Raw genomic sequence first — 26,376 nt, forward strand, 5'->3', positions numbered from 1 at the left:
TATACACATAAGTATTATACACCCATTTTTGCAGTCATAAAATTATGCAATTTCAGTACAAATTGTGCGCAAACTCTTCTTCATTTTTTATTTTTTATTTTATTTTCTTCTTTAAGGGTAATACCAATGATACTAATTTATGCCTCATTTGGAAATTTCGTTTTGAAAATTATGCTAGTACACACTTATTCTTGTATATTATGGAAAAGCGCAATTTCTGTGTAAGTTTTGTCATTCTGTATTTTTTTTCATTTTTCTTTCTTCTGGAAGGGTAACACTAATGCCACTAATTCATTCTTGCTTAGAAAACTTTAGTATTTTGATTGTGTTTTAGTTTTTATTTCATTTTGTTTCTTCTTTAAGGGAAATACCAATGCCACTAATCCATTCCATCTTAGAAAATCTCTTTATCTTACAAAAACTCAACTTTTATATGCTTATTCGTGCATATTATAAAAAGCACAGTTTCTATCTAAATTGCGTGCAAACTTTATCATTATTTGTCTAAATTAATTTTTTCTAGAATGATGATACCAATGCCACTAATTCATTCCGTGAGCACGCAATATGCGGAATGCCTACGTATATTAGTGGTGTCGCATTTTTCATCTCTCACGCATGGGCATGCATACCCTACACATGCACACACACGCATACACAACACATGAGCACTCACGCGAGCACATGCATACACCTGTGCGCACACACACGACACCGACACACACGCACAGCCACATGCGTGCACTTAGAAAGAAAAAATAGACACGTATACATTGGACTAGCTAGCTATACTACCGTGTAACACTAGTACGTTGGTGTTGTACGACCTATTTTCAGGTGCCACAGACTAGTATTTTCAGGCGACTGGGATATAGCCACGGCCTATTGTTTCGTGTCGTAGGACGAAAACGGTCATATATGTGGCACTGGCCTTCTAGAGACTCTCCAAGAGGCTCACCACCTCACCGTGAGTGACAGCCCACCGTCGCGTAAACCACCGCATTTACGTTTCCCCGATCCGACAAAGCCAGGGCACGCACGTACGTGTCCATGTTGGCACGTGCGTGCGTCCCTCACGCGCCGGTTTGGCAGCACGTACGTGCTAGCTGTTCATACCAGAGCCGTACGTCAATCAAGCAAAAGAGAAAAAGAAGGGGCGAAAGGTGATACGCCCGGCCGTGTCGTCGTGCTGCAGAGGAAGCAATCCCGGGCCATGCAGCGCCATTGCCACGCCCCAGCGAAAAGCGAAGGCGAGAGCGAGAGCACACATGGCCCCCAGAACTGAAAGCGAGGGAGCACACGAGAAGGCGCGTGCGCGTGGACATCACAGCAGGAACACCCACCGGCAGCCCACCGGGCGGGCGCGGGCAGGACAAGAAGATGCGTGCACGGCGCGGCCGGCAACGGAAGGGGGCGCCGCCGGCCGAGCGCACGCAAAGGCGCGTCGGCCAGCCACGACGCCGCTGGAAAGCGCGCCGGCGAACCGAGAATGTGCCAGGCTGCCAGCCGCTCCGCGGTACCACTAGTCTCGTACGTGTGCCACTCCACTCCGCTCCGCTCGGCACGCACGCACGCAGGCAGAAACAAACAAACAAACAAAAAAGTGGGTCATTCACTCCACTCAACGTCGCCTTTCAGGACGATGCTTCGGTGCCTTAAGACACCTACCTTTGTGTCTATGACATGTGAGCCCAACAGATGGCTGGCCCACATGTCAGTGATCCAAAGGCAGGTGCCTTTAAAGCACCGAAGCTGCGTCCCGCCTTTCATTACACGGGCCATGCATGCGGGTGCGTGCCGTCCCGTCTAGGCGTTCGGTGTCCGGCCGCGTGCATGCATGCACGAGGAGCGGAGCGGAGCGGGTATTGGGGATCCAGCCACCGGAGGACTGAGCGAGCGGGCGAGTACAAATAACCCCACTCACCGGAGCCACGCACCGTTCGTTTCCTTGAGTCCCGTCACTTTCGCCCGCCCGCCCCACACACTACAACCAGGAGCCTCGATCTGCCAGTGAAGAAGAAGAAGGACACTCACGAATGCCCGGCCGGCGACTGTGAGTACGCTCCCGTCCAGGAAGAAGAAGAAGAAGAAGAAGCAGAAGAAGAAGAAGCAGAAGAAGAGATCAGACCAGGTACGCACGAACGTATATAGTCAGGCCGGCCCAGTTCCCGGCCGCCGGACGATGGATAGATCGATTTAGTTCGGTCTCAAATCAAGGTCGGTTGGTCTAGTAGTAGATAGATCCATCCAAATGCCGCCATGTTGTTAGATCCAGAGTCTCTTCCTTTTTACTTAAAGATCGCGAGCGTAAGTTGAGGATCTTCCTATAGATTCGTAGATTTAAAATCATGTAAAAATTAAAAAAAAAGATTTAAAATCATGTACTGCTAGCTAGGATGGATTTCTATGTGAACGATCTTAGATCTGCGGAACAGATCCAATGGATTCATGGCCGGCCTAGGGTTAATTACGACTAGACAGAGGCAGCATAATGCGCGCATAAACATTTCTGTTTTCTAGCCGAGTTGGATCAAACAGGTCAGGTCACGCACCAAGGCTTTGATTTTTGTTTGTTTTTGGCGTGGGCGTTCCACTGCACCCTACAGAACAAATTCCATTTCTCAGCCAGTTCCACCCCGTGCACGCGATTTAACAGCTTATTAATTACTACCAGTGCGGAGACAGGTTCATATATACTCTGGTCATGTTAATTTGGATTTCAAATTCAAATGTAAAATCCAGAAAACTTGACTGCAAATTCTGTTTACTTCACTACTCACTAACAATCAGTGCAGTCGTCTCTTGCTGCAGGTAGCCACACCCTGCGCGCGCCATGGCGGCTCTGGTCACGTCCCAGCTCGCCACCTCCGGCACCGTCCTCAGCGTCACCGACAGATTCCGGCGTCCAGGTTTTCAGGGCCTGAGGCCCCGGAACCCGGCGGATGCGGCGCTCGGCATGAGGACTGTCGGAGCGAGCGCCGCCCCAAAGCAAAGCAGGAAACCGCACCGATTCGACCGGCGGTGCCTCTCCATGGTGGTGCGCGCCACGGGCAGCGGCGGCATGAACCTCGTGTTCGTCGGCGCCGAGATGGCGCCCTGGAGCAAGACTGGCGGCCTCGGCGACGTCCTCGGGGGCCTCCCCGCCGCCATGGCCGTAAGCTTGCGCCACTGCCTTCTTATAAATGTTTCTTCCTGCAGCCATGCCTGCCGTTACAACGGGTGCCGTGTCCGTGCAGGCCAACGGTCACCGGGTCATGGTCATCTCCCCGCGCTACGACCAGTACAAGGACGCCTGGGACACCAGCGTCATCTCCGAGGTATATATCCGCCACATGAATTATCACAATTCACATGCTCCTGCACATTTCTGCAAGACTTTACTGACTGGCTGGATCTCGCAGATCAAGGTCGTTGACAGGTACGAGAGGGTGAGGTACTTCCACTGCTACAAGCGCGGGGTGGACCGCGTGTTCGTCGACCACCCGTGCTTCCTGGAGAAGGTGACCGATCGCTCGCCGTCGATCGATCAAGCTAGCTCCTCGTCGTCTCAACCCGCATGGTGTTTGATAATTTCAGTGAGTCTTTGCGTCTGCTGGTTACAATTTCCAGGTCCGGGGCAAGACCAAGGAGAAGATCTATGGACCCGACGCCGGCACCGACTACGAGGACAACCAGCAGCGCTTCAGCCTTCTCTGCCAGGCAGCACTTGAGGTGCCCAGGATCCTCGACCTCAACAACAACCCACACTTTTCTGGACCCTACGGTAAGATCAAGAACAACTAGAGTGTATCTGAAGAACTTGATTTCTACTTGAGAGCACTGGATGATTATCATCTTCCTTGTATCTTGGTGCTGCCATGCTATGCCGTGCCGTGCCGCGCCGCGCAGGGGAAGACGTGGTGTTTGTGTGCAACGACTGGCACACGGGCCTTCTGGCCTGCTACCTCAAGAGCAACTACCAGTCCAATGGCATCTATAGGACGGCCAAGGTTTTGCATCTTCTGAAACTTTATATTCGCTCTGCATATCAATTTTGCGGTTCATTCTGGCAGCCTGAATTTTACATTGCAACTCCATTTCATGGCTAGGTGGCATTCTGCATCCACAACATCTCGTACCAGGGCCGCTTCTCCTTCGACGACTTCGCGCAGCTCAACCTGCCTGACAGGTTCAAGTCGTCCTTCGACTTCATCGACGGCTACGACAAGCCGGTGGAGGGGCGCAAGATCAACTGGATGAAGGCCGGGATCCTGCAGGCCGACAAGGTGCTGACTGTGAGCCCCTACTATGCTGAGGAGCTAATCTCTGGCGAAGCCAGGGGCTGCGAGCTCGACAACATCATGCGCCTCACTGGGATCACCGGCATCGTCAACGGCATGGACGTCAGCGAGTGGGACCCCATCAAGGACAAGTTCCTCACCGTCAACTACGACGTCACCACCGTGAGCACCCACCCACCCACACAAAGATTTCTTCCGGTGATCGCTGGTTCTGGGTGGATTCTGAGTTCTGACAAACGAGGCAAAGTGACAGGCGTTGGAGGGGAAGGCGCTGAACAAGGAGGCGCTGCAGGCCGAGGTGGGGCTGCCGGTGGACCGGAAGGTGCCCCTGGTGGCGTTCATCGGCAGGCTGGAGGAGCAGAAGGGCCCCGACGTGATGATCGCCGCCATCCCGGAGATCGTGAAGGAGGAGGACGTCCAGATCGTTCTCCTGGTACGATCGACCGACATTGCTGACCCGTTCAGGAAAATCTCCTGATAGCTCGCCGTGGGGATGGGTGGGTGACTGACTGATCGAATGCATTGCAGGGCACCGGGAAGAAGAAGTTTGAGCGGCTGCTCAAGAGCGTGGAGGAGAAGTTCCCGACCAAGGTGAGGGCCGTGGTCAGGTTCAACGCGCCGCTGGCTCACCAGATGATGGCCGGCGCCGACGTGCTGGCGGTCACCAGCCGCTTCGAGCCCTGCGGCCTCATCCAGCTCCAGGGAATGCGCTACGGAACGGTAAACGCATCCTCCTTCAGTCCTTCTTGCCAGTTCCTCACCTCCTTTGCATATCCATGGCCATGACCGAAGTTTCTTTCAAATTTTCAGCCGTGCGCCTGCGCGTCGACAGGCGGGCTCGTCGACACTATCGTGGAAGGCAAGACCGGGTTCCACATGGGCCGCCTCAGCGTTGACGTATGCTCATCGATCCTCTTGTATACATTCATTCATCTTGTTCATCATGGCAGCTCAGACAGATCATGAAGTGGTGCACTTTTCTTGTTGGTGGCCAGTGCAACGTGGTGGAGCCGGCCGACGTGAAGAAGGTGGTCACCACCCTGAAGCGCGCCGTCAAGGTCGTCGGCACGCCGGCGTACCATGAGATGGTCAAGAACTGCATGATACAGGATCTCTCCTGGAAGGTAAGTCGTCTCTGGTTCAGTATGCACTTCCTGGAACAACTAAGAGTGAAGGGCCGATGTATCCATTAATGGTGGCTTGCGCATATGATGCAGGGGCCTGCCAAGAACTGGGAGGACGTGCTTCTGGAACTGGGGGTGGAGGGGAGCGAGCCGGGCATCGTCGGCGAGGAGATCGCGCCGCTCGCCCTGGAGAACGTCGCCGCTCCCTGAAGAGAGAAAGAAGAGGAGCTTCTGGTGCATGGAGCATCCATCCAATCTGCAGGGTTCTCGTATGGGGAGATAGCCGCTTGTTGTAGTGAAGAAGGGCCGATATATATATATATATATATATATATATATATATATATATATATATATATATATATATATATATATATAATATAGACTAATAAGTACTTTAACTTTTGTTGTGCCGCTTGCCTCTTTTACAAACAAAAAAGGAGTTAGGGGTTGTGCCTATGATAGTGTGCTGAATTGTGCTTGCATTTTGGTGTGGTATATTGCAATAAACAAAGGATTTGTTATGTGTTTTTTTGCAATTGTTTCTCCGTGTTTGAGTCGAATCAAGTTATTTTGTGGGGTTTCAAAGGTACATTTTTGGGTTCGTGGAGGTGGGAGGTGGCAGCTTCGGTCGCAGGAACAGAGGTGTTCAAGGCGGCCGGAATCGCCAGCGTAAAACTCACTGTTTTGCAATGAAGGAATACCTAGGTGTAAGTTCCAAAATGCAAAACAAAGGAATACCTAGGTGTAAGTTCCAACATGGCGGTGCGATGACCGCCAAGATCAATGCACTGCAGTTGAATCGCCAACGTAAAATTCGCCGTCTTGCAATGAAGGAATACCGGTGTAAGTTCCAAAATGCAAAACGAAGGAATACCTAGGTGTAAGTTCCAAAATGCCGGTGCGATGACCGCCAAGGTCAATGCGACACAACAAATGACGAAAGGGGAGTGATCATGGCTGAAATAGTTTCACTTTTTTCCTTGCTTGAAACCAACAATAGTACTTGCTCAGTTTGCTGTTAAACTGCGAGCCTTGCAACGCACTAAACTTATTTAATAAGTTGTGCAACAGCCAACTTCCATTTGGATTAGATCATGATCTAAATACTTCCTAAAATACAACGGTTGCTTGCATGATGCAGATATCGCTCCTGCTTTCACCAGCGTTTCAGTACATGTTTACTGAAAAGGCAAGGTGAAAAATCAAGCGCAACCTCGTTCCCTCAAAGCGGTGGTCGATACAATAAAACAAAACGGTGTGATAATTCTCAGCTGATTTCTGGAAGGTGGAAACCCAAGTTGCTTTTCAGAATCGATTGAGACAAAATGAAAATTTCAAGCGACTGGGGCATAGCCAGACCATGCAAAAAACAGACAAATCCTATTCAAGTATATTTTTTCTCAACATACGAGACTGACCCTGAAAGCCCAATAAAGACCATCCATCATAGTTTTGAGCAGCAAAACAATTCAACAGACATGTTCTTATTACAGCAGGAAAATCTGGGGCGCAAATAGCTACTACGATCGCCTTGTTTATTGGCATGGTAGCTACAGAGGAAAGATAAAAGAAAACGGAACACCTGGCTCTGATATCGATACAAAGCTTCCCGTCAGACCATCAGTGTTTGGCCATGGTTCTGATATGAGAGTTCCATCATGCCCTCATCTCAACATAGGACCCTGAGATCCCTGAGGTGCCAATCAGGGTGATCTGCAGGAACAACAATTCTTCATGAATATACTGAATCAAGCAGCAATGTCTACTAACTTCAGACCAGGAAATCAGCCGAATACAACATAATCCAAACATGCTATGAAACTGAGCAGGAACACCAGCATGAAGACATTAATCCACACATGCTTATATACTTGTGCAGGATCTCACCCACTTTCAGCAGGAAACATTTTAATGAGACAAAAAAAAAATCAAGAAGCAATTGTTTGAGCATCTCCCGGTTTCAATAACAACTCACGATGGCTTGACCAACACTCGATCTGTGAGAAGAAAACAGTAACACTGGAGAAGAGCCTTTACCCCATAATAAGCAGGCAAGTTTGAACAGCCATACTCTTATGGTTATTGCTGAGCTGCCAGTACTGCCCAGTTTCTAGAGGTAACTGGGTACAGGGGAGAATATGGGGGAACGCTACAAAACACCTGGCCAGGAATAAACCAGAAAATGGTTGTGTTTTCTGAATTTCTGGTGAAAGTTGCGGGAAAGAAAAACTAGTTAACAATTTGAGTACTACAAACTAGTCTGAACTAATATAAATCAACCTATCTCGCCTATTCGACATGTAGACTAATTCCAAACTGTTTAGTAGCCTGAGAAAAAAATATGGAACTTCAGACATACCATGGTGGTAACAAAACAGGCGCTTATTTTGGTTAAATCATTAACAAGAGGAAAGCGAGAAAGTGTTATTGGTCATTATGATGCGACACGTAATCAGGGTTATCTGTCTGTATTCACAAACAAGACAAGGAGCATTTGCCAAGCAAGTTTTCTATGGTGTATAGCTAGTACAGTTAGCATAAGTGCATAATACTTGGTAAAAAAGGTAAAGAACACACACAGCTAGTTATTTTCTACGAATAAAATAAAGGTGAACAAGACCATGATCATACTTGTGAATATATGGGGTTGTTAGACAAGGTTTAAGTGTTCATAGCAATTGTAAGTTACGGCTGTCTTTTCTGGTCTATATCACCAATACAATCCCTCATATACAACCTAAGCCAATAACAAGTGACTGGCCTGGGATATTCGATACTTTGCCCCTTGGACAGAGAAGGGGATAAAATGATAATATTGACACATAAGTAAAGAAATGTGATAACAGAAATTGAAGAAACAAATTCATCCAAAAATAAACGTGGAATGCCGCATATATAGAAACACCTTGCACAAAAAGCAATGAACTAACATTACAGCAAACGGCATTACAAGAAGAATCAATGAACCATGATAGTGCATGCAAAGCACCCACACAACAAAGATGTATCAAACATGAGTTCTACAATAGAGACTGGTATAAGAAAACTATATTCCAAGGACCAGTAACTTTCAATAGAAACATACCTTTCCCCACTCAGACCCTATGCCACTGCATCTCATTTTCAGGTGAATCATTTTTGTCCCCAACTCGCTCTCCACCTTTTTCCGTAGATAGTGCTCTTCAGGACCAAAAGATTCCAGATATGTCATGTATCGGCTATAGGCGGATTTCACAGCTTCTTCTAAGTAACCAGGCAAGGGGCCCACATTCTGCAGGAATTAGGGTTGGTAAGACGTAAGCAGAAGCAGAAAAATGAGCCCCAGTCCTGCAAAGAGCAATACATAAACAAGGGGAGAGAGGTGATTAAGTACTGACCTCGCCCGTTAGACCACAAAGATCATCAAGAGCCATTCTTAGGGTAACTAAAACTCCACTAAACTCTTCACATGCTTCAGCTGCACGAAATACATTTTCCAAAGCTTCTTGACCAGCCTTATCATCAGTAGCCATAGATACTGCTTTCTTTGCTTCCTCCACAAGAGAACCTGGAAGCTCGTTCCAGCTAGCAGCCATCAAATCCTTAAATGCAGTCTCAATTTTCGGGTCAGATATTGCAGGCAGATGTTTCTCATTTGAACTGAACATGCGCCTGGAGTTCCATGAGAAAGCATTGTCGCCATCTGAGTATACAATATGAAAATGTTAATCAACAATGAGCACAGAGAGAGAAAAAAAGGCATGGAAATGTATGAAGTTTCAACCAAGGTACTACCTCTGTTCACTTTTATAAGACGTTTTAGACATTCAGACACTGTTCAAAACAGTACAAAGCAAGCTGTCTGAAACATCTTATAGAAACAAACGGAGGGAGTACAATATTAGCAGCAAAATGAAGACTCATAATTCTCTCTGCATTTTGCTACGAAGTGAACTAGTAGCATCTGAATACTGTGCAACTCTGATAACCACACTGATCAAAGTTCAATTGCCATTACTACACAGCCTCCTTAACTGATCAGATGTGATGAAGATCAAGAAATACAAGATCTGAAAATAAACGAGCTACTACTATGAAGTCCTCAAAATATCAAATCTTCACGGAGCCGCTGGCATTGACACTCAAATGGTTTACACATGGATCTAGGTACTATAAGGCTGTTAACCTCGAATAAGAAGTAATGCAATGGCTCAGTTGAGGACAGTGGATACAGATCTCCCAAATTCACCAAAAACAAGAAAACGTTTAATAGCCTGTGATAGAACAATGACTAACAACAGTAAACAGGTAGTTAGCGAATAGCAGTCTCAAGGTGTTCTTGTGACATGTGGTTGCCGAATATGGAGCCATAATATACTCATGGATAATAGGATTAATAATCTAGAGCAGGAAGTGTTTGTTCAGCATGACAGTTACTTAGTTATTCATGAATTCGCAGGTGTTTATCGTCATCTCTCCTCAGACTACTGGTGCACTTCCTTACAAAAATGCTCATCTATCCTGCAGAATCAACAGGAATCACACTCTTATTTCTAGGTTCACATGTTGTATGAGCAGTTGAGCTCAACAACAAAGCCACACGCAAGACAGTATCACCAACGCAAAATTGTGCAGACTGCAGAGTTCAATATGCATCCAGTGTGTAGTGCCAATTGTGTTTGCTATTGGGTAGGGATTAGGGAAATCAATTTGAGAAAACATTGGAGATAAACACGGTTCGTGACATGCTAACTGACCCTAGAAACCTCACAGAGCAAGATCAATCACGCAGATTTTACTCTGCAGTCTGCACAGCCATTCACACAGAGAACCGAGATCCAATCTGATGGTAGCTAACGACCAGCGGAACGGGAGGGGGGAAAGAAGGGAGGCCCTGCGCAGGCTTACCTCGGGTGATGCAGGATCCGAGGCGCGCCGCCGACGCCGCGCTGTGCAGGGGCATCCGCGTCTCCAGGCCCGCCGCCGCCGACCTGCAGGGAAACTCGACGTGAGCACGCGCCCGCAGCCACCCACACACCCACGCATCGGTCGATCGATTTCTTGGACCGCCTAGGAGAAACCTACCTGTGGAGGATCCCGGCAGCTGAAGAGGACGAGGAGGCGGCGAGGGGCGCCCGGCGGAGAGCCGATCTCGCGGCGGAGGCGGCGGCGCGGGCCGACGATGCCATTTTTTTTCTTCCTTCCTCTCTCTCGCTTGCGGCTTTGGGGGGTTGTTGGCGAATTCGTTCGGGTTTATTTATTTTTCCTTTTCTATAGGCCCTCTTCGGCTTTGTTGATTCTGGGCCTGGGGTCTCGTGTGACGATGCCATTTTTGCTCCAAAAAAAAGGGTGAAAAATTCCTCCATGGCATGAATACATGATTTATATGGCTAAAAAAGATGAATCCTAGGTCTCCATGTGTTTTTTTCCTTAAAAAAAGGGAATTCATGTTTTCTAAATTTCAGAAACTACTGCTCACCCTGCACGATATTGTTCTGAAAGTTACGGGCACAATCTCTCGAATAGGAGGAATGGCTTCACCATACCAATCGTGAAGCGCCACACTAGAGCCGAACTTCGTGCAGATGGTTGAACAATGGCTCTTAATGCACCGCAAGGCGGTGTGCGTCGTCGAGAGCTGATTGACCTTGCCAATTAAGTTCATGGCCCTATCGTCTTTCAAGAAATGGTTGTATACCTAGTGCTACTAGGAGCCATGTTTGCTGTACTACCTAGAGAACTGGAGACGGTATTAGGTTGTCGGATTCATCGAGAAATGATTGCCTCTCTCCCGATGTCTCCAATTCCCTCGCCTACTCGATACATCTGAATACTGTGATCTATCTGATGTTTTACCATGACAAATAGAAACTATGGCGGTAACAAGCAAAAATGAATAACAATGTGTTTTCTTATGGGATGGAAGCAACTAGATGCTTTGTCTTACTACAAGAGTTTCGTCTTTCGTCCCATGGAGTAGTTGGTGCTAGTTTTTTTTCCCTTGAGGAAAAAAAGTGGTTGATGCTACATGCTACAAGGAACGTTGTGCCTAGCAAAGTCGCAATTTATATTGCTAGACCAAGTAAGGAGACAACAAGGAGAGGACATGTACAATTGATATATCACATGCCCGGAAGATTGCATCGGCCATGATGGTGTGATTATATCTTTTGTAGTTTCACTTTAAAGCATATCTTACATGTAGGAGCGGAGTACCAAGTAAGTCCCATCATGATACCACCGATCAGTTTTCCTTCTTTGTTGGCGTTCTTGTGCATAGCAAGTGGAAGATCCATTGATTTCTCCAAATTTTCATATGCATCACGAGTCTTGTGTCTTTTTTTCTATATCAAAATCTACTTTTGTTCTTTTCACATGTAAGTGGAAGTTCTCCAGTGAAATGTACACTACAATTATTTACATGGGAAACAAAACAATTAACAGTCACCGGGGAGGAGAGCTTCCTCACCTGAATATATTAAGAAAACACATAGTCTGTTATTACTCTATGATGTAGGGGTGTCATGCATAGTAATTTTGATAAATCTGAATATGCACAGTGATAAGTCGAACACGGTGTTTCTAATGGTGGTCTTGGACGTATGGAATTGAACACGGAAGACGAAAGAATTTCTTGAATCCCATAATTTCTTGAAGCCAAGTGTCTAACCAAAAAAAGTAGAGAAACCATCATTTGTTAGGACAAAGGTACACTCAATGAGGGTGGGTAGTTGTTGGTTGATCACTTTCCAGATATAAGTTGGGTTCTATGTTCTTTGAGAAATGTTATGGGAGTAGTTTGAGTGGCACCATTTTTCTTAGGTTTGCAAACATTATTCCAAGCCATAAGACATTTAAGGACCAGTGCACAAGTCCTTGTTAGACCATAAGAAATCTCTAGGAATAGCGTCTAATTTTTATAAGACTTATTTTGGTAGACGAAAGACTGACATAAACTAGATTACAAGCGAAGTAAGAACAGAAGATATAATAAAGTAGTAAGATGAGCCCCTCTCGGAGGGAACCCGACAGCCCAACCGAATAAAACAAGTTCTGAAACAATCTATGATTGGGTCAAAGGCAATACTTAGCATTTTGGTGGGGAGACAAAGAGACAGTGGCAAGCCTTAGTAGATTAGTGGGAAGATTTGTTGTGTGCATTTCATAGCAGAGACAATGGTAGGGGAGATATTTGTGTCTGAATGGATGTAAAGTCATTTTTGTTGAAGTCAATGGCTAAACCTGTGGGAAGGGCGAATCTTTCAAGAATTTGATAGAGAAAATGATCCAGTGTTAACCATGGAAAGAATGGAGTCAATCGCAGCGAGGTGATCATGTGCATCTAAAAAAACGTGGAGGGAATGAGTGTATTTTGACTGTTTGTGGGTTTGAGAGTTTCGTGTCCTGAATGATCACGATGGAACGCCGAATGGACGATAATTTTCATAGAAGATATGCGAACATTTGTCAGTCACGGAGTCCTCTGATGTTCCATGAGATGATTGAGTAGAAGGCAAAATTCATGATGAAACATAAGCAACACCGATTACTGAAGGAAATAGGCCCTAGAGGCAATAATAAAGTTATTATTTATTTCCTTATATCATGATAAATTTTTATTATTCATGCTAGAATTGTATTAACCGGAAACATAATACATGTGTGAATACATAGACAAACATAGTGTCACTAGTATGCCTCTACTTGACTAGCTCGTTGATCAACGATGGTTAAGTTTCCTAGCGATAGACATGAGTTGTCATTTGATTAACGAGATCACATCATTAGGAGAATGATGTGATTGACTTGACCCATTTTGTTAGCTTAGCACTTGATCGTTTAGTTTGTTGCTATTGCTTTCTTCATGACTTATACATGTTCCTATGACAATGAGATTATGCAACTCTCGTTTACCGGAGGAACACTTTGTGTGCTACCAAACGTCACAATGTAACTGGGTGATTATAAAGGTGCTCTACAAGTGTCTCCGAAGGTACTTGTTGGGTTGGCGTATTTCGAGATTAGGATTTGTCACTCCGATTGTCAGAGAGGTATCTCTGGGCCCTCTCGGTAATGCACATCACATAAGCCTTGCAAGCATTGCAACTAATAAGTTAGCTGCGGGATGATGTATTACGGAACGAGTAAAGAGACTTGTCGGTAACGAGATTGAACTAGGTATTGAGATACCGACGATCAAATCTCGGGCAAGTAACATACCGATGACAAAGGGAACAACATATGTTGTTATGCGGTCTGACCGATAAAAGATCTTCGTAGAATATGTAGGAGCCAATATGAGCATCCAGGTTCCGCTATTGGTTATTGACCGGAGACATGTCTCGGTCATGTCTACATTATTCTCGAACCCGTAGGGTCCGCACGCTTAACGTTACGATGACAGTTTCATTATGAGTTTATATATTTTGATGTACCGAAGGTTGTTCGGAGTCCCGGATATGATCACAGACATGACGAGGAGTCTCTAAATGGTCGAGACATAAAGATCAATATATTGGACGGCTATATTCGGACACCAGAAGTGTTTCGGGTGATTTCGGAGAAAACCGGAGTGCCGGAAGGGTTACCGGAACCCCCCGGGGAAGTATTGGGCCTTAGTGGGCCTGAGGGGAGAGAGAGGGTAGCAGCCCAGGAGGTGGCGTGCCCCCTCCCATGGGGAGTCCGAATTGGACTAGGGGAGGGGGCGCGGTCCCTCTTTCCCTCTCCCTCTCCCTCTCCCTCTCTTCCTTCCCCCTTCTCTCTTCCTAGTTGGACTAGGAAAGGGGAGTCCTACTCCTACTAGGAGGAGGACTCCCCCCTCCTTGGCGCGCCCCAAGGGCCGGCTGGCCTCTCCCCCTTGCTCCTTTATATACAGGGGCAGGGGGGCACCTCTAGACACACAAGTTGATCTTCGTGATCGTTCTCTTAGCCGTGTGCGGTGCCCCCCTCCACCATAATCCTCGATAATATTGTAGCGGTGCTTAGGCGAAGCACTGCAACGGTAGAACATCAAGATCATCACCACGCCGTCGTGCTGACGGAACTCTTCCCCGACACTTTGCTGGATCGGAGTCCGGGGATCGTCATCGAGCCGAACGTGTGCTAGAACTCGGAGGTGCCGTAGTTTCGGTGCTTGATTGGTCGGGCCGTGAAGACGTACGATTACATCAACCGCGTTGTGTTAACGCTTCCGCTTCCGGTCTACGAGGGTACGTAGACAACACTCTCCCCTCGTTGCTATGCATCACCATGATCTTGCGCATGAGTAGGAAAATTTTGAAATTACTACGTTACCCAACAGTGGCATCCGAGCCTAGGTTTTATGCGTTGATGTTATGCACGAGTAGAACACAAGTGAGTTGTGGGCGATATAAGTCATACTGCTTACCAGCATGTCATACTTTGGTTCGGCGGTATTGTTGGATGAAGCGGCCCAGACCGACATTACGTGTACGCTTACGCGAGATTGGTTCTACCGACGTGCTTCGCACACAGGTGGCTGGCGGGTGTCAGTTTCTCCAACTTTAGTTGAACCGAGTGTGCCTACGCCCGGTCCTTGCGAAGGTTAAAACAGCACCAACTTGACAAACTATCATTGTGGTTTTTGATGGATAGGTAAGAACGGTTCTTGCTAAAGCCCGTAGCAGCCACGTAAAACTTGCAACAACAAAGTAGAGGACGTCTAACTTGTTTCTGCAGGGCATGTTGTGGTGTGATATGGTCAAGACATGATGCTAAATTTTATTGTATGAGATGATCATGTTTTGTAACCGAGTTATCGGCAACTGGCAGGAGCCATATGGTTGTCACTTTATTGTATGCAATGCAATTGCGTTGTAATGCTTTACTTTATCACTAAGCGGTAGCGATAGTCGTGGAAGCATAAGTTTTGGCAAGACGACAACGATGCTACGATGGTGATCAAGGTGTTGCGCTGGTGACGATGGTGATCATGACGGTGCTTCGAAGATGGAGATCACAAGCACAAGATGATGATGGCCATATCATATCACTTATATTGATTGCATGTGATGTTTATCTTTTATGCATCTTATCTTGCTTTGATTGACGGTAGCATTATAAGATGATCCCTCACTAAATTATCAAAGTATAAGTGTTCTCCCTGAGTATGCACCATTGCGAAAGTTCTTCGTGCTGAGACACCACGTGATGATCAGGTGTGATAGGCTCTACGTTCAAATACAACGGGTGCAAAACAGTTGCACACGCGGAATACTCAGGTTTAACTTGACGAACCTAGCATATAACAGATATGGCCTCGGAACACGGAGACCGAAAGGTCGAGCGTGAATCATATAGTAGATATGATCAACATATTGATGTTCACCATTGATACTACAGCATCTCACGTGATGATCGGACATGGTTTAGTTGATTTGGATCACGTGATCACTTAGAGGATTAGAGGGATATCTTTCTAAGTGGGAGTTCTTAAGTAATATGATTAATTGAACTTAGACTTATCATGAACTTAGTACCTGATAGTATCTTGCTTGTCTATGTTTGATTGTAGATAGATGGCTCGTGATGTTGTTCCGTTGAATTTTAATGCGTTCCTTGAGAAAGCAAAGTTGAAAGATGATGGTAGCAATTACACGGACTGGGTCCGTAACTTGAGGATTATCCTCATTGTTGCAACAAAGAATTACGTCCTGGAAGCACCACTAAGTGCCAAGCCTGCTGCAGGAGCAACACCAGATGTTATGAACGTTTGGCAGAGCAAAGCTAATGACTACTTGATAGTTCAGTGTGCCATGCTTTACGGCTTAGAACCGGGTCTTCAATGACGTTTTGAACGTCATGGAGCATATGAGATGTTCCAGGAGTTGAAGTTAATATTTCAAGCAAATTCCCGGATTGAGAGATATGAAGTCTCCAATAAGTTCTATAGCTGCAAAATGGAGGAGAATAGTTCTGTCAGTGAACATATACTCAAAATGTCTGGGTATCATAATCACTTGACTCAACTGGGGGTTAATCTTCCTGTTGATAGTGTCATTGACAGAGTTCTTCAATCACTGCCACCAAGCTACAAAAGCTTGTGATGAACTACAATATGCAAGGGATGAATAAGACTATTCCTGAGCTCTTCGCAATGCTAAAAGCCGCGGAGGTAGAAATCAAGAAGGAGCATCAAGTGTTGATGGTCAATAAGACCACCAGTTTCAAGAAAAAGGGCAAAGGGAAGAAGAAAGGGAACTTCAAGAAGAACAACAAACAAGTTGCTGCTCAGGAGAAGAAACCCAAGTCTGGACCTAAGCCTGAAACTGAGTGCTTCTACTGCAAGCAGACTGGTCACTGGAAGCGGAACTGCCCCAAGTATTTGACGGATAAGAAGGATGGCAAAGTGAACAAAGGTATATGTGATATACATGTTATTGATGTGTACCTTACTAATGCTCGCAGTAGCACCTGGGTATTTGATACTGGTTCTGTTGCTAACATTTGCAACTCGAAACAGGGGCTACGGATCAAGCGAAGATTGGCTAAGGACGAGGTGATGATGCGCGTGGGAAATGGTTCCAAAGTCGATGTGATCGCTGTCGGCACGCTACCTCTACATCTACCTTCGGGATTAGTATTAGACCTAAATAATTGTTATTTGGTGCCAGCGTTGAGCATGAACATTATATCTGGATCTTGTTTAATGCGAGATGGTTATTCATTTAAATCAGAGAATAATGGTTGTTCTATTTATATGAGTAATATCTTTTATGGTCATGCACCCTTGAAGAGTGGTCTATTTTTGATGAATCTCGATAGTAGTGATACACATATTCATAATGTTGAAATCAAAAGATGCAGAGTTGATAATGATAGTGCAACTTATTTGTGGCACTGCCGTTTAGGTCATATCGGTGTAAAGCGCATGAAGAAACTCCATACTGATGGACTTTTGGAAGCACTATATTATGAATCACTTGGTACTTGCGAACCGTGCCTCATGGGCAAGATGACTAAAACGCCGTTCTCCGGTACTATGGAGAGAGCAACGGATTTGTTGGAAATCATACATACAGATGTATGTGGTCCGATGAATGTTGAGGCTCGTGGCGAATATTGTTATTTTCTCACCTTCACAGATGATTTAAGCAGATATGGGTATGTCTACTTAATGAAACATAAGTCTGAAACATTTGAAAAGTTTAAAGAATTTCAGAGTGAAGTTGAAAATCATAGTAACAAGAAAATAAAGTTTCTACGATATGATCGTGGAGGAGAATATTTGAGTTACGAGTTTGGTCTACATTTGAAACAATGCGGAATAGTTTCGCAACTCACGCCACCCGGAACACCACAGCGTAATGGTGTGTCCGAACGTCGTAATCATACTTTATTAGATATGGTGCGATCTATGATGTGTCTTACTAATTTACCGTTATCGTTTTGGGGTTATGCTTTAGAGACGGCTGCATTCACGTTAAATAGGACACCATCGAAATCCATTGAGACGATGCCTTATGAACTGTGGTTTGGCAAGAAACCAAAGTTGTCGTTTGTAAAAGTTTGGGGCTGCGATGCTTATGTGAAAAAGCTTCAACCTGATAAGCTCGAACCCAAATCGGAGAAATATGTCTTCATAGGATACCCAAAGGAGACTGTTGGGTACACCTTCTATGACAGATCCAAAGGCAAGACTTTTGTTGCTAAATTCGGAGTTTTTCTAGAGAAGGAGTTTCTCTCGAAAGAAGTGAGTGGGAGAAAAGTAGAGCTTGATAAGGTAACTATACCTGCTCCCTTATTGTGACACTTACACCAATTAGTGAGGAAGCTAATGATAATGATCATGAAACTTCAGATCAAGTTACTACCGAACCTCGTAGATCAACCAGAGTAAGATCCGCACCAGAGTGGTACGGTAATCCTGTTCTGGAAGTCATGCTACTAGATCATGATGAACCTATGAACTATGAAGAAGCGATGGTGAGCCCAGATTCCGCAAAATGGCTAGAAGCCATGAAATCTGAGATGGGATCCATGTATGAGAACAAAGTGTGGACTTTGGTTGACTTGCCCGTTGATCGGCAAGCAATTAAGAATAAATGGATCTTCAAGAAGAAGACTGACGCTGACGGTAATGTTACTGTCTACAAAGCTCGACTTGTCGCAAAAGGTTTTTGACAAGTTCAAGGGATTGACTACGATGAGACCTTCTCACCCGTAGCGATGCTTAAGTCTGTCCGAATCATGTTAGCAATTGCCGCATTTTATGATTATGAAATTTGGCAGATGGATGTCAAAACTGCATTCCTGAATGGATTTCTGGAAGAAGAGTTGTATATGATGAAGCCAGAAGGTTTTGTCGATCCAAAGGGAGCTAACAAAGTGTGCAAGCTCCAGCGATCCATTTATGGACTGGTGCAAGCCTCTCGGAGTTGGAATAAACGCTTTGATAGTGTGATCAAAGCATTTGGTTTTATACAGACTTTTGGAGAAGCCTATATTTACAAGTAAGTGAGTGGGAGCTCTGTAGCATTTCTGATATTATATGTGGATGACATATTATTGATTGGAAATAATATAGAATTTCTGGATAGCATAAAGGGATACTTGAATAAGAGTTTTTCAATGAAAGACCTCGGTGAAGCTGCTTACATATTAGGCATTAAGATCTATAGAGATAGATCAAGACGCTTAATTGGACTTTCACAAAGCACATACCTTGACAAGGTTTTGAAGAAGTTCAAAATGGATCAAGCAAAGAAAGGGTTCTTGCCTGTATTACAAGGTGTCAAGTTGAGTAAGACTCAATGTCCGACCATCGCAGAAGATAGAGAGAAAATGAAAGATGTTCCCTATGCTTCAGCCATAGGCTCTATCATGTATGCAATGTTGTGTACCAGACCTGATGTGTGCCTTGCTATAAGTCTAGCAGGGAGGTGCCAAAGTAATCCAGGAGTGGATCACTGGACAGCGGTCAAGAACATCCTGAAATACCTGAAAAGGACTAAGGATATGTTTCTCATATATGGAGGTGACAAAGAGCTCATCGTAAATGGTTATGATGATGCAAGCTTTAACACTGATCCGGACGATTCTAAATCGCAAACCGGATACGTGTTTTTACTAAACGGAGGAGCTGTCAGTTGGTGCAGTTCAAAACAAAGCGTCGTGGCGGGATCTACATGTGAAGCAGAGTACATAACTGCTTCGGAAGCAGCAAATGAAGGAGTCTGGATGAAGGGGTTCATATCCGATCTAGGTGTCATACCTAGTGCATCGGGTCCAATGAAAATCTTTTGTGACAATACTGGTGTAATTGCCTTGGCAAAGGAATCCATATTTCACAAGAGAACCAAGCACATCAAGAGACGCTTCAATTCCATTCGGGATTTAGTCCAAGTGGGAGACATAGAAATTTGCAAGATACATACGGATCTGAATGTTGCAGACCCGCTGACTAAGCCTCTTCCACGAGCAAAACATGATCAGCACCAAGGCTCCATGGGTGTTAGAATCATTACTGTGTAATCTAGATTATTGACTCTAGTGCAAGTGGGAGACTGAAGGAAATATGCCCTAGAGGCAATAATAAAGTTATTATTTATTTCCTTGTATCATGATAAATGTTTATTATTCATGCTAGAATTGTATTAACCGGAAACATAATACATGTGTGAATACATAGACAAACATAGTGTCACTAGTATGCCTCTACTTGACTAGCTCGTTGATCAAAGATGGTTAAGTTTCCTTGCCATAGACATGAGTTGTCATTTGATTAACGGGATCACATCATTAGGAGAATGATGTGATTGACTTGACCCATTTCGTTAGCTTAGCACTTGATCGTTTAGTTTGTTGCTATTGCTTTCTTCATGACTTATACATGTTCCTATGACTATGAGATCATGCAACTCCCGTTTACCCGAGGAACACTTTGTGTGCTACCAAACGTCACAACGTAACTGGGTGATTATAAAGGTGCTCTACAGGTGTCTCCGAAGGTACTTGTTGGGTTGGCGTATTTCGAGATTAGGATTTGTCACTCCGATTGTCGGAGAGGTATCTCTGGGCCCTCTCGGTAATGCACATCACATAAGCCTTGCAAGTATTGCAACTAATAAGTTAGCTGCGGGATGATGTATTACGGAACGAGTAAAGAGACTTGCCGGTAACGAGATTGAACTAGGTATTGAGATACCGACGATCAAATCTCGGACAAGTAACATACCGATGACAAAGGGAACAACGTACGTTGTTATTGTTGGGGAACGTAGTAATTTCAAAAAAATTCCTACGCACACGCAAGATCATGGTGATGCATAGCAACGAGAAGGGAGAGTGTTGTCTACGTACCCTCGTAGACCGACTGCGGAAGCGTTATGACAACGTGGTTGATGTAGTCGTACGTCTTCACGGCCCGACCGATCAAGCACCGAAACTACGACACCTTTGAGTTTTAGCACACGTTCAGCTTGATGACGATCCCCGGACTCCGATCCAGCAAAGTGTCGGGGAAGAGTTCCATCAGCACGACGGCGTGGTGACGATCTTGATGTTCTACCGTCGCAGGGCTTCGCCTAAGCACGGCTACAATATTATCGAGGAGTATGGTGGAGGGGGGCACCGCACACGGCTAAGAAAATGATCACGAGGATCAACTTGTGTGTCTAGAGGTGCCCCCTGCCACCGTATATAAAGGAGCAAGGGGGGAGGCCGGCCGGCCCTTGGGCGCGCCAAGGAGGAGGAGTCCTCCTCCTAGTAGGAGTAGTACTCCCTTCTTTCCTACTCCTACTAGGAGGGGGAAAGGAAGGGGAAGAGGGAGAAGGAAAGGGGGGCGCCGCCCCCCTCTCCTAGTCCAATTCGGACCAGAGGGGGAGGGGGCGCGTGGCCCACCCTGGCCGCCCCTTTCTCTCTCCACTAGGGCCCATAAGGCCCATTACTTCTCCCGGGCGGGGGGGGGGGGGGGGGGTTCCGTTAACCCTCTGGCACTCCGGTTTTCTCCAAAATCACCGGTAACACTTCCGGTGTCCAAATATAGCCGTCCAATATATCAATATTTATGTCTCGACCATTTCGAGACTCCTTGTCATGTCCGTGATCACATCCGGGACTCCGAACAAACTTCAGTACATCAAAATATATAAACTCATAATGAAACTGTCATCGTAACGTTAAGCGTGCGGACCCTACGGGTTCGAGAACAATGTAGACATGACCGAGACATGTCTCCGGTCAATAACCAATAGCGGAACCTGGATGCTCATATTGGCTCCCACATATTCTACGAAGATCTTTATCGGTCAGACCGCATAACACCATACTTTGTTCCCTTTGTCATCGGTATGTTACTTGCCCGAGATTCGATCATCGGTATCTCAATACCTAGTTCAATCTCGTTACCGGCAAGTCTCTTTACTCGTTTCGTAATACATCATCTCGCAACTAACTCATTAGTTGCAATGCTTGCAAGGCTTATGTGATGTGCATTACCGAGAGGGCCCAGAGATACCTCTCCAACAATCGGAGTGACAAATCCTAATCTCGAAATACGCCAACCCAACATGTACCTTTGGAGACACCTGTAGAGCTCCTTTATAATCACCTAGTTATGTTGTGACGTTTGGTAGCACACAAAGTGTTCCTCCGGCAAACGGGAGTTGCATAATCTCATAGTAATAGGAACATGTATAAGTCATGAAGAAAGCAATAGCAACATACTAAATGATCGGGTGCTAAGCTAATGGAATGGGTCATGTCAATCACATCATTCTCCTAATGATGTGATCCCGTTAATCAAATGACAACACATGTCTATCGTTAGGAAACATAACCATCTTCGATTAACGAGCTAGTCAAGTAGAGGCACACTAGTGATGTTTAGTTTGTCTATGTATTCACACAAGTATTATGTTTCCAGATAATACAATTCTAGCATGAATAATAAACTTTTATCATGATATAAGGAAATAAATAATAGCTTTATTATTGCCTCTAGGGCATATTTCCTTCAGTTATGCGGTCTGACCGATGAAAGATCTTCGTAGAATATGTAGGAGCCAATATGAGCATCCAGGTTCCGCTATTGGTTATTGACCGGAGACGTGTCTCGGTCATGTCTACATTATTCTCGAACCCGTAGGGTCCGCACGCTTAACGTTACGATGACAGTTTCATTATGAGTTTATATATTTTGATGTACCGAAGGTTGTTCGGAGTCCCGGATATGATCACGGACATGACGAGGAGTCTCGAAATGGTCGAGACATAAAGATTGATATATTGGACGGCTATATTCAGACACCGGAAGTGTTTCAGGTGATTTCGGAGAAAACCGGAGTGCCGAAAGGGTTACCGGAACCTCCCGGGGAAGTATTGGGCCTTAGTGGGCCTGGGGGGAGAGAGAGGGCAGCAGCCCAGGAAGTGGTGCGCCCCCTCCCATGGGGAGTCCGAATTGGACTAGGGGAGGGGGGCGCGGCCCCTCTTTCCCTCTCCCTCTCCCTCTCTTTCTTCCCCCCTTCTCTCTTCCTAGTTGGACTAGGAAAGGGGAGTCCTACTCCTACTAGGAGGAGGACTCCCCCCTCCTTGGTGCGCCCCAAGGGCCGGCCGGCCTCTCCTCTTTGCTCCTTTATATACAGGGGCAGGGGGGCACCTCTAGACACACAAGTTGATCTTCGTGATTGTTCTCTTAGCCGTGTGCGGTGCCCCCCTCCACCATAATCCTCAATAATATTGTAGCGGTGCTTAGGCGAAGCCCTGCAACGGTAGAACATCAAGATCGTCACCACGCCGTCGTGCTGATGGAACTCTTCCCCGACACTTTGCTGGATCGGAGTCCGGGGATCGTCATCGAGCTGAACGTGTGCTAGAACTCGGAGGTGCCGTAGTTTTGGTGCTTGATCGGTCGGGCCGTGAAGACGTACGACTACATCATCCGCGTTGTGTTAACGCTTCCGCTTCCGGTCTACGAGGGTACATAGACAACACTCTCCCCTCTCGTTGCTATGCATCACCATGATCTTGTGTTTTCGTAGGAAAATTTTGAAATTACTACGTTACCCAACAATTGCATGATACTATCGACCTAGCCAGGGATTACATTTGTCAGTCACGGATTACATTAGCCTTAGTGGCACACATGTAGAAAGAAAAGTCTTTTCTTTTTTTGAAAATGAGGATGACCTCGGCCGCATCAGGATGATGCATAAAATAATATATTATTAAAAATGTAAATTCAGCAGCCGAACAACATCTACCCGAAAATAAAGCAAAAAAAATTCGAGGCGGTATACCTCGCGACAGTAACTTCACCGGATAAACACTAACTGTCGGTGTCAAAACCGGCAGATCTCGAGTAGAGGGTCCCGAACTGTGCGTCTAAGGCGGATGGTAACAGGAGGCGGGGGACACGATGTTTACCCAGGTTCGGGCCCTCTCGATGGAGGTAATACCCTACTTCCTGCTTGATTGATCTTGATGATATGAGTATTACAAGAGTTGATCTACCACGAGATCGTAGAGGCTAAACCCTAGAAGCTAGCCTATGGTCTGATTGTTGTTGTCCTACGGACTAAACCTTCCAGTTTATATAGACACCAGAGGGGGCTAGGATTACACAGAGTCGGTTACAAGGAAGGAGATCTACATATCCGTATTGCCAAGCTTGCTTTCCACGCCAAGGAGAATCCCATCCGGACACGGGACAAAGTCTTCAATCTTGTATCTTCATAGTCCAACAGTCCGGCCAAAGGATATAGTCCGGCTGTCCGGAGACCCCCTAATCCAGGACTCCCTCAGTAGCCCTTGAACTAGGCTTCAATAATGATGAGTCCGGCGCGCAGATTTGTCTTCGGCATTGCAAGGCGGGTTCTTCCTCCGAATACTCCACAAAAGATTTTGAACACAAGGATAGTGTCCGGCTTTGCAAAACAAGTTCCGCATACCACCATAGAGAGAATAAAATTTCCACAAATCTAATCTGCTGACACGTTTAGCAACATGACATCATGCCATGGCCCGGTCATTATTCGAACCGTTTTTCTCAACCAGCACTGCACATATCGTGAGGCGGTTTTCTTGACACATCTTGTCGAAGCAGAGATCGTGTCCCCTTATCACGGGATTCTCATCAATACGAGTATGGTAACCCAACCGCGCCATCAATTATGGCATTCGGGGAATAAGCGATTTTACTGGGTAAGTGGGGAGGCGCATCGCCTCTTCCGCCCTTATAAAGGGACAAAGATTCACCCTTTTTACCCACGCCTTTCCTCCTTGCTTATCCATTCGCGCACACTCGAGCTCCAGCGCCCAAGTCCGCGTCTTTCTCCTTAAACCACTCCAAGCATGTCCGGAGCGGGAGATAAGTGGATGGTCTCCTCCGTCATGGAGGAGAACATCACAAAGCTACGGGAAGCCGGATATCTGGCCGCGGACATCGCACACCGGCTGCCAGATGCAGGGAAGATCATCCCTACGCCCGAACCCCATGATAGGGTAGTTTTCCTTACCCACTTTGTCCGTGGACTGGGATTTCCCCTTCACCCGTTTGTCCGCGGACTGGGATTTCCCCTTCACCCGTTTGTCCGCGGGCTCATGTTCTACTACGGGTTGGATTTTCATGATCTGGCCCCTAATTTCACCCTCAACATCTCGGCGTTTATCGTCGTGTGCAAGGCCTTCCTCCGCATCAGGCCCCACTTCGGCCTGTGGCTGAAGACCTTCAATGTTAAACCGAAGGTGGTGGTCGGCCAGCAAGCAGAGTGCGGAGGCGCCATGGTGGGCAAAATGCCTAACGTCACCTGGCTCGAAGGCTCCTATGTGGAGACCATAAAGGGGTGGCAATCGGGGTGGTTCTACATCACCGAGCCGCGCGACACCAACTAGGTGGCGGCCCCCGAATTTCGATCCAGAATCCCCATGCGGCTCACTTCCTGGAAAGAGAAGGGCCTGTCCTGGGGTTCCCCGGTAGAGCTGACCGGACTCCAGACCTGCATCAAGAACATGATGAGCAAGAAAATCAAGCTCGTCAACGTGGTCCGGTCATGCTCTTCCGCTGGATCCTCCCGTGTCAACGACAGGTATTCAATTTGTGGGAGTCCAACCCAGCCAAGCACCAGACACTGCGAGAGCTCTTTGACACGACGCACAAGGATGTCTGGAAGGTGTTGTTCAAGGGCGCCGAGGTACCTCCTCCCCTTACCGAGGACCGCGGACTCAGCGCAAAGCGCCATGTGAAAGTGCGATATATCGACTAGAGGGGGGGGGGGGTGAATAGGCGATTTTTATGAAAGTCTTCAAAACGTGGAAGTTATGAAGACAAACAGTAGAGATATGCCTATTACTATGCAGCGGAAGGTAGACTACACTAGGCAAGCCATGGTCAAGTATTCAATAGAGTGAAAGCATAGTGACAAATAGCTGCAGTGTAATAAGGATCAGGTAGGAAGATATTATGAAGCCAAACAGATCATACATTCACGTTGTGAAGACAAAAGATAGAGCAAACATGCAATGACTTCACAATGAGTAACAGTAAGTAAAAGGAAGTGAAGATGAAACCATTGACTCATTGAAGACAATGATTTGTTGGACCAGTTCCAGTTGCTGTGACAACTGTACATCTGGTTGGAGCGGCTAGGTATTTAAACCTTAGGACACACAGTCCCGGACACCCAGTCCTGAATACGCAGCTCAGGACACCCAGTCCTCACCGTATTCTCCTTGAGCTAAGGTCACACAGACCTCGCCCAATCACTCTGGTAAGTCTTCAAGGTAGACTCCCAAACCTTCACAGACTTCGTTCACCGGCAATCCACAATGTCTCTTGGATGCTCAGAACGCGACGCCTAACCGGCTGGAGGATGCACAGTCCTCAAGTGTAATAAGTCTTCAGATCACTCAGACAAGAAGACTTAAGTGATGCCCAATTCTCTCTGGCTCTATGTGGTTAGGGCTTTATCCTCGCTAGGTATTCTCTCTCTCAAAGGCTTCGAGGTGGGTTGCTCTCAAACGACAAAAGCCGT

General features: G+C 46.2%; 2 protein-coding genes across 3 annotated transcripts; one reads left to right on the forward strand and one right to left on the reverse strand.

Annotated features, from left to right (window-relative positions):
- Nucleotides 1-1,822: 1,822 nt before the first annotated feature.
- LOC543395 (granule-bound starch synthase 1, chloroplastic/amyloplastic-like) lies at nucleotides 1,823-5,967 on the forward strand. 2 transcript variants are annotated; one of them, XM_044571177.1, is made up of 12 exons: nucleotides 1,823-1,964; nucleotides 3,051-3,154; nucleotides 3,237-3,317; nucleotides 3,402-3,500; nucleotides 3,610-3,763; nucleotides 3,889-3,989; nucleotides 4,089-4,442; nucleotides 4,534-4,713; nucleotides 4,809-5,000; nucleotides 5,091-5,177; nucleotides 5,276-5,404; nucleotides 5,498-5,967. In XM_044571177.1, exons 1-12 carry the CDS (start codon nucleotides 1,838-1,840, stop codon nucleotides 5,612-5,614), a joined length of 1,725 nt encoding a protein of 574 aa, XP_044427112.1. In that variant the 5' UTR covers nucleotides 1,823-1,837; the 3' UTR covers nucleotides 5,615-5,967. The 2 variants fall into 2 exon arrangements, with proteins under 2 accessions (XP_044427112.1, NP_001392745.1); NM_001405816.1 differs by having other exon boundaries at nucleotides 1,924-2,131; nucleotides 2,796-3,154; nucleotides 5,498-5,928.
- Nucleotides 5,968-6,678: 711 nt separating this feature from the next.
- Nucleotides 6,679-10,636, reverse strand: LOC123150560 (succinate dehydrogenase subunit 5, mitochondrial-like). Its single transcript, NM_001405815.1, has 5 exons — nucleotides 10,472-10,636; nucleotides 10,295-10,377; nucleotides 8,785-9,089; nucleotides 8,493-8,678; nucleotides 6,679-7,120 (listed from the first exon to the last, which is right to left on the reverse strand). The coding sequence occupies exons 1-5, from the start codon at nucleotides 10,573-10,575 to the stop codon at nucleotides 7,064-7,066; spliced, it is 735 nt and encodes a 244-aa protein (NP_001392744.1). The 5' UTR covers nucleotides 10,576-10,636; the 3' UTR covers nucleotides 6,679-7,063.
- Nucleotides 10,637-26,376: the final 15,740 nt, after the last annotated feature.

This window comes from Triticum aestivum, chromosome 7A (assembly GCF_018294505.1).
Source record: "Triticum aestivum cultivar Chinese Spring chromosome 7A, IWGSC CS RefSeq v2.1, whole genome shotgun sequence".
Classification (NCBI taxonomy): Eukaryota; Viridiplantae; Streptophyta; class Magnoliopsida; order Poales; family Poaceae; genus Triticum; species Triticum aestivum.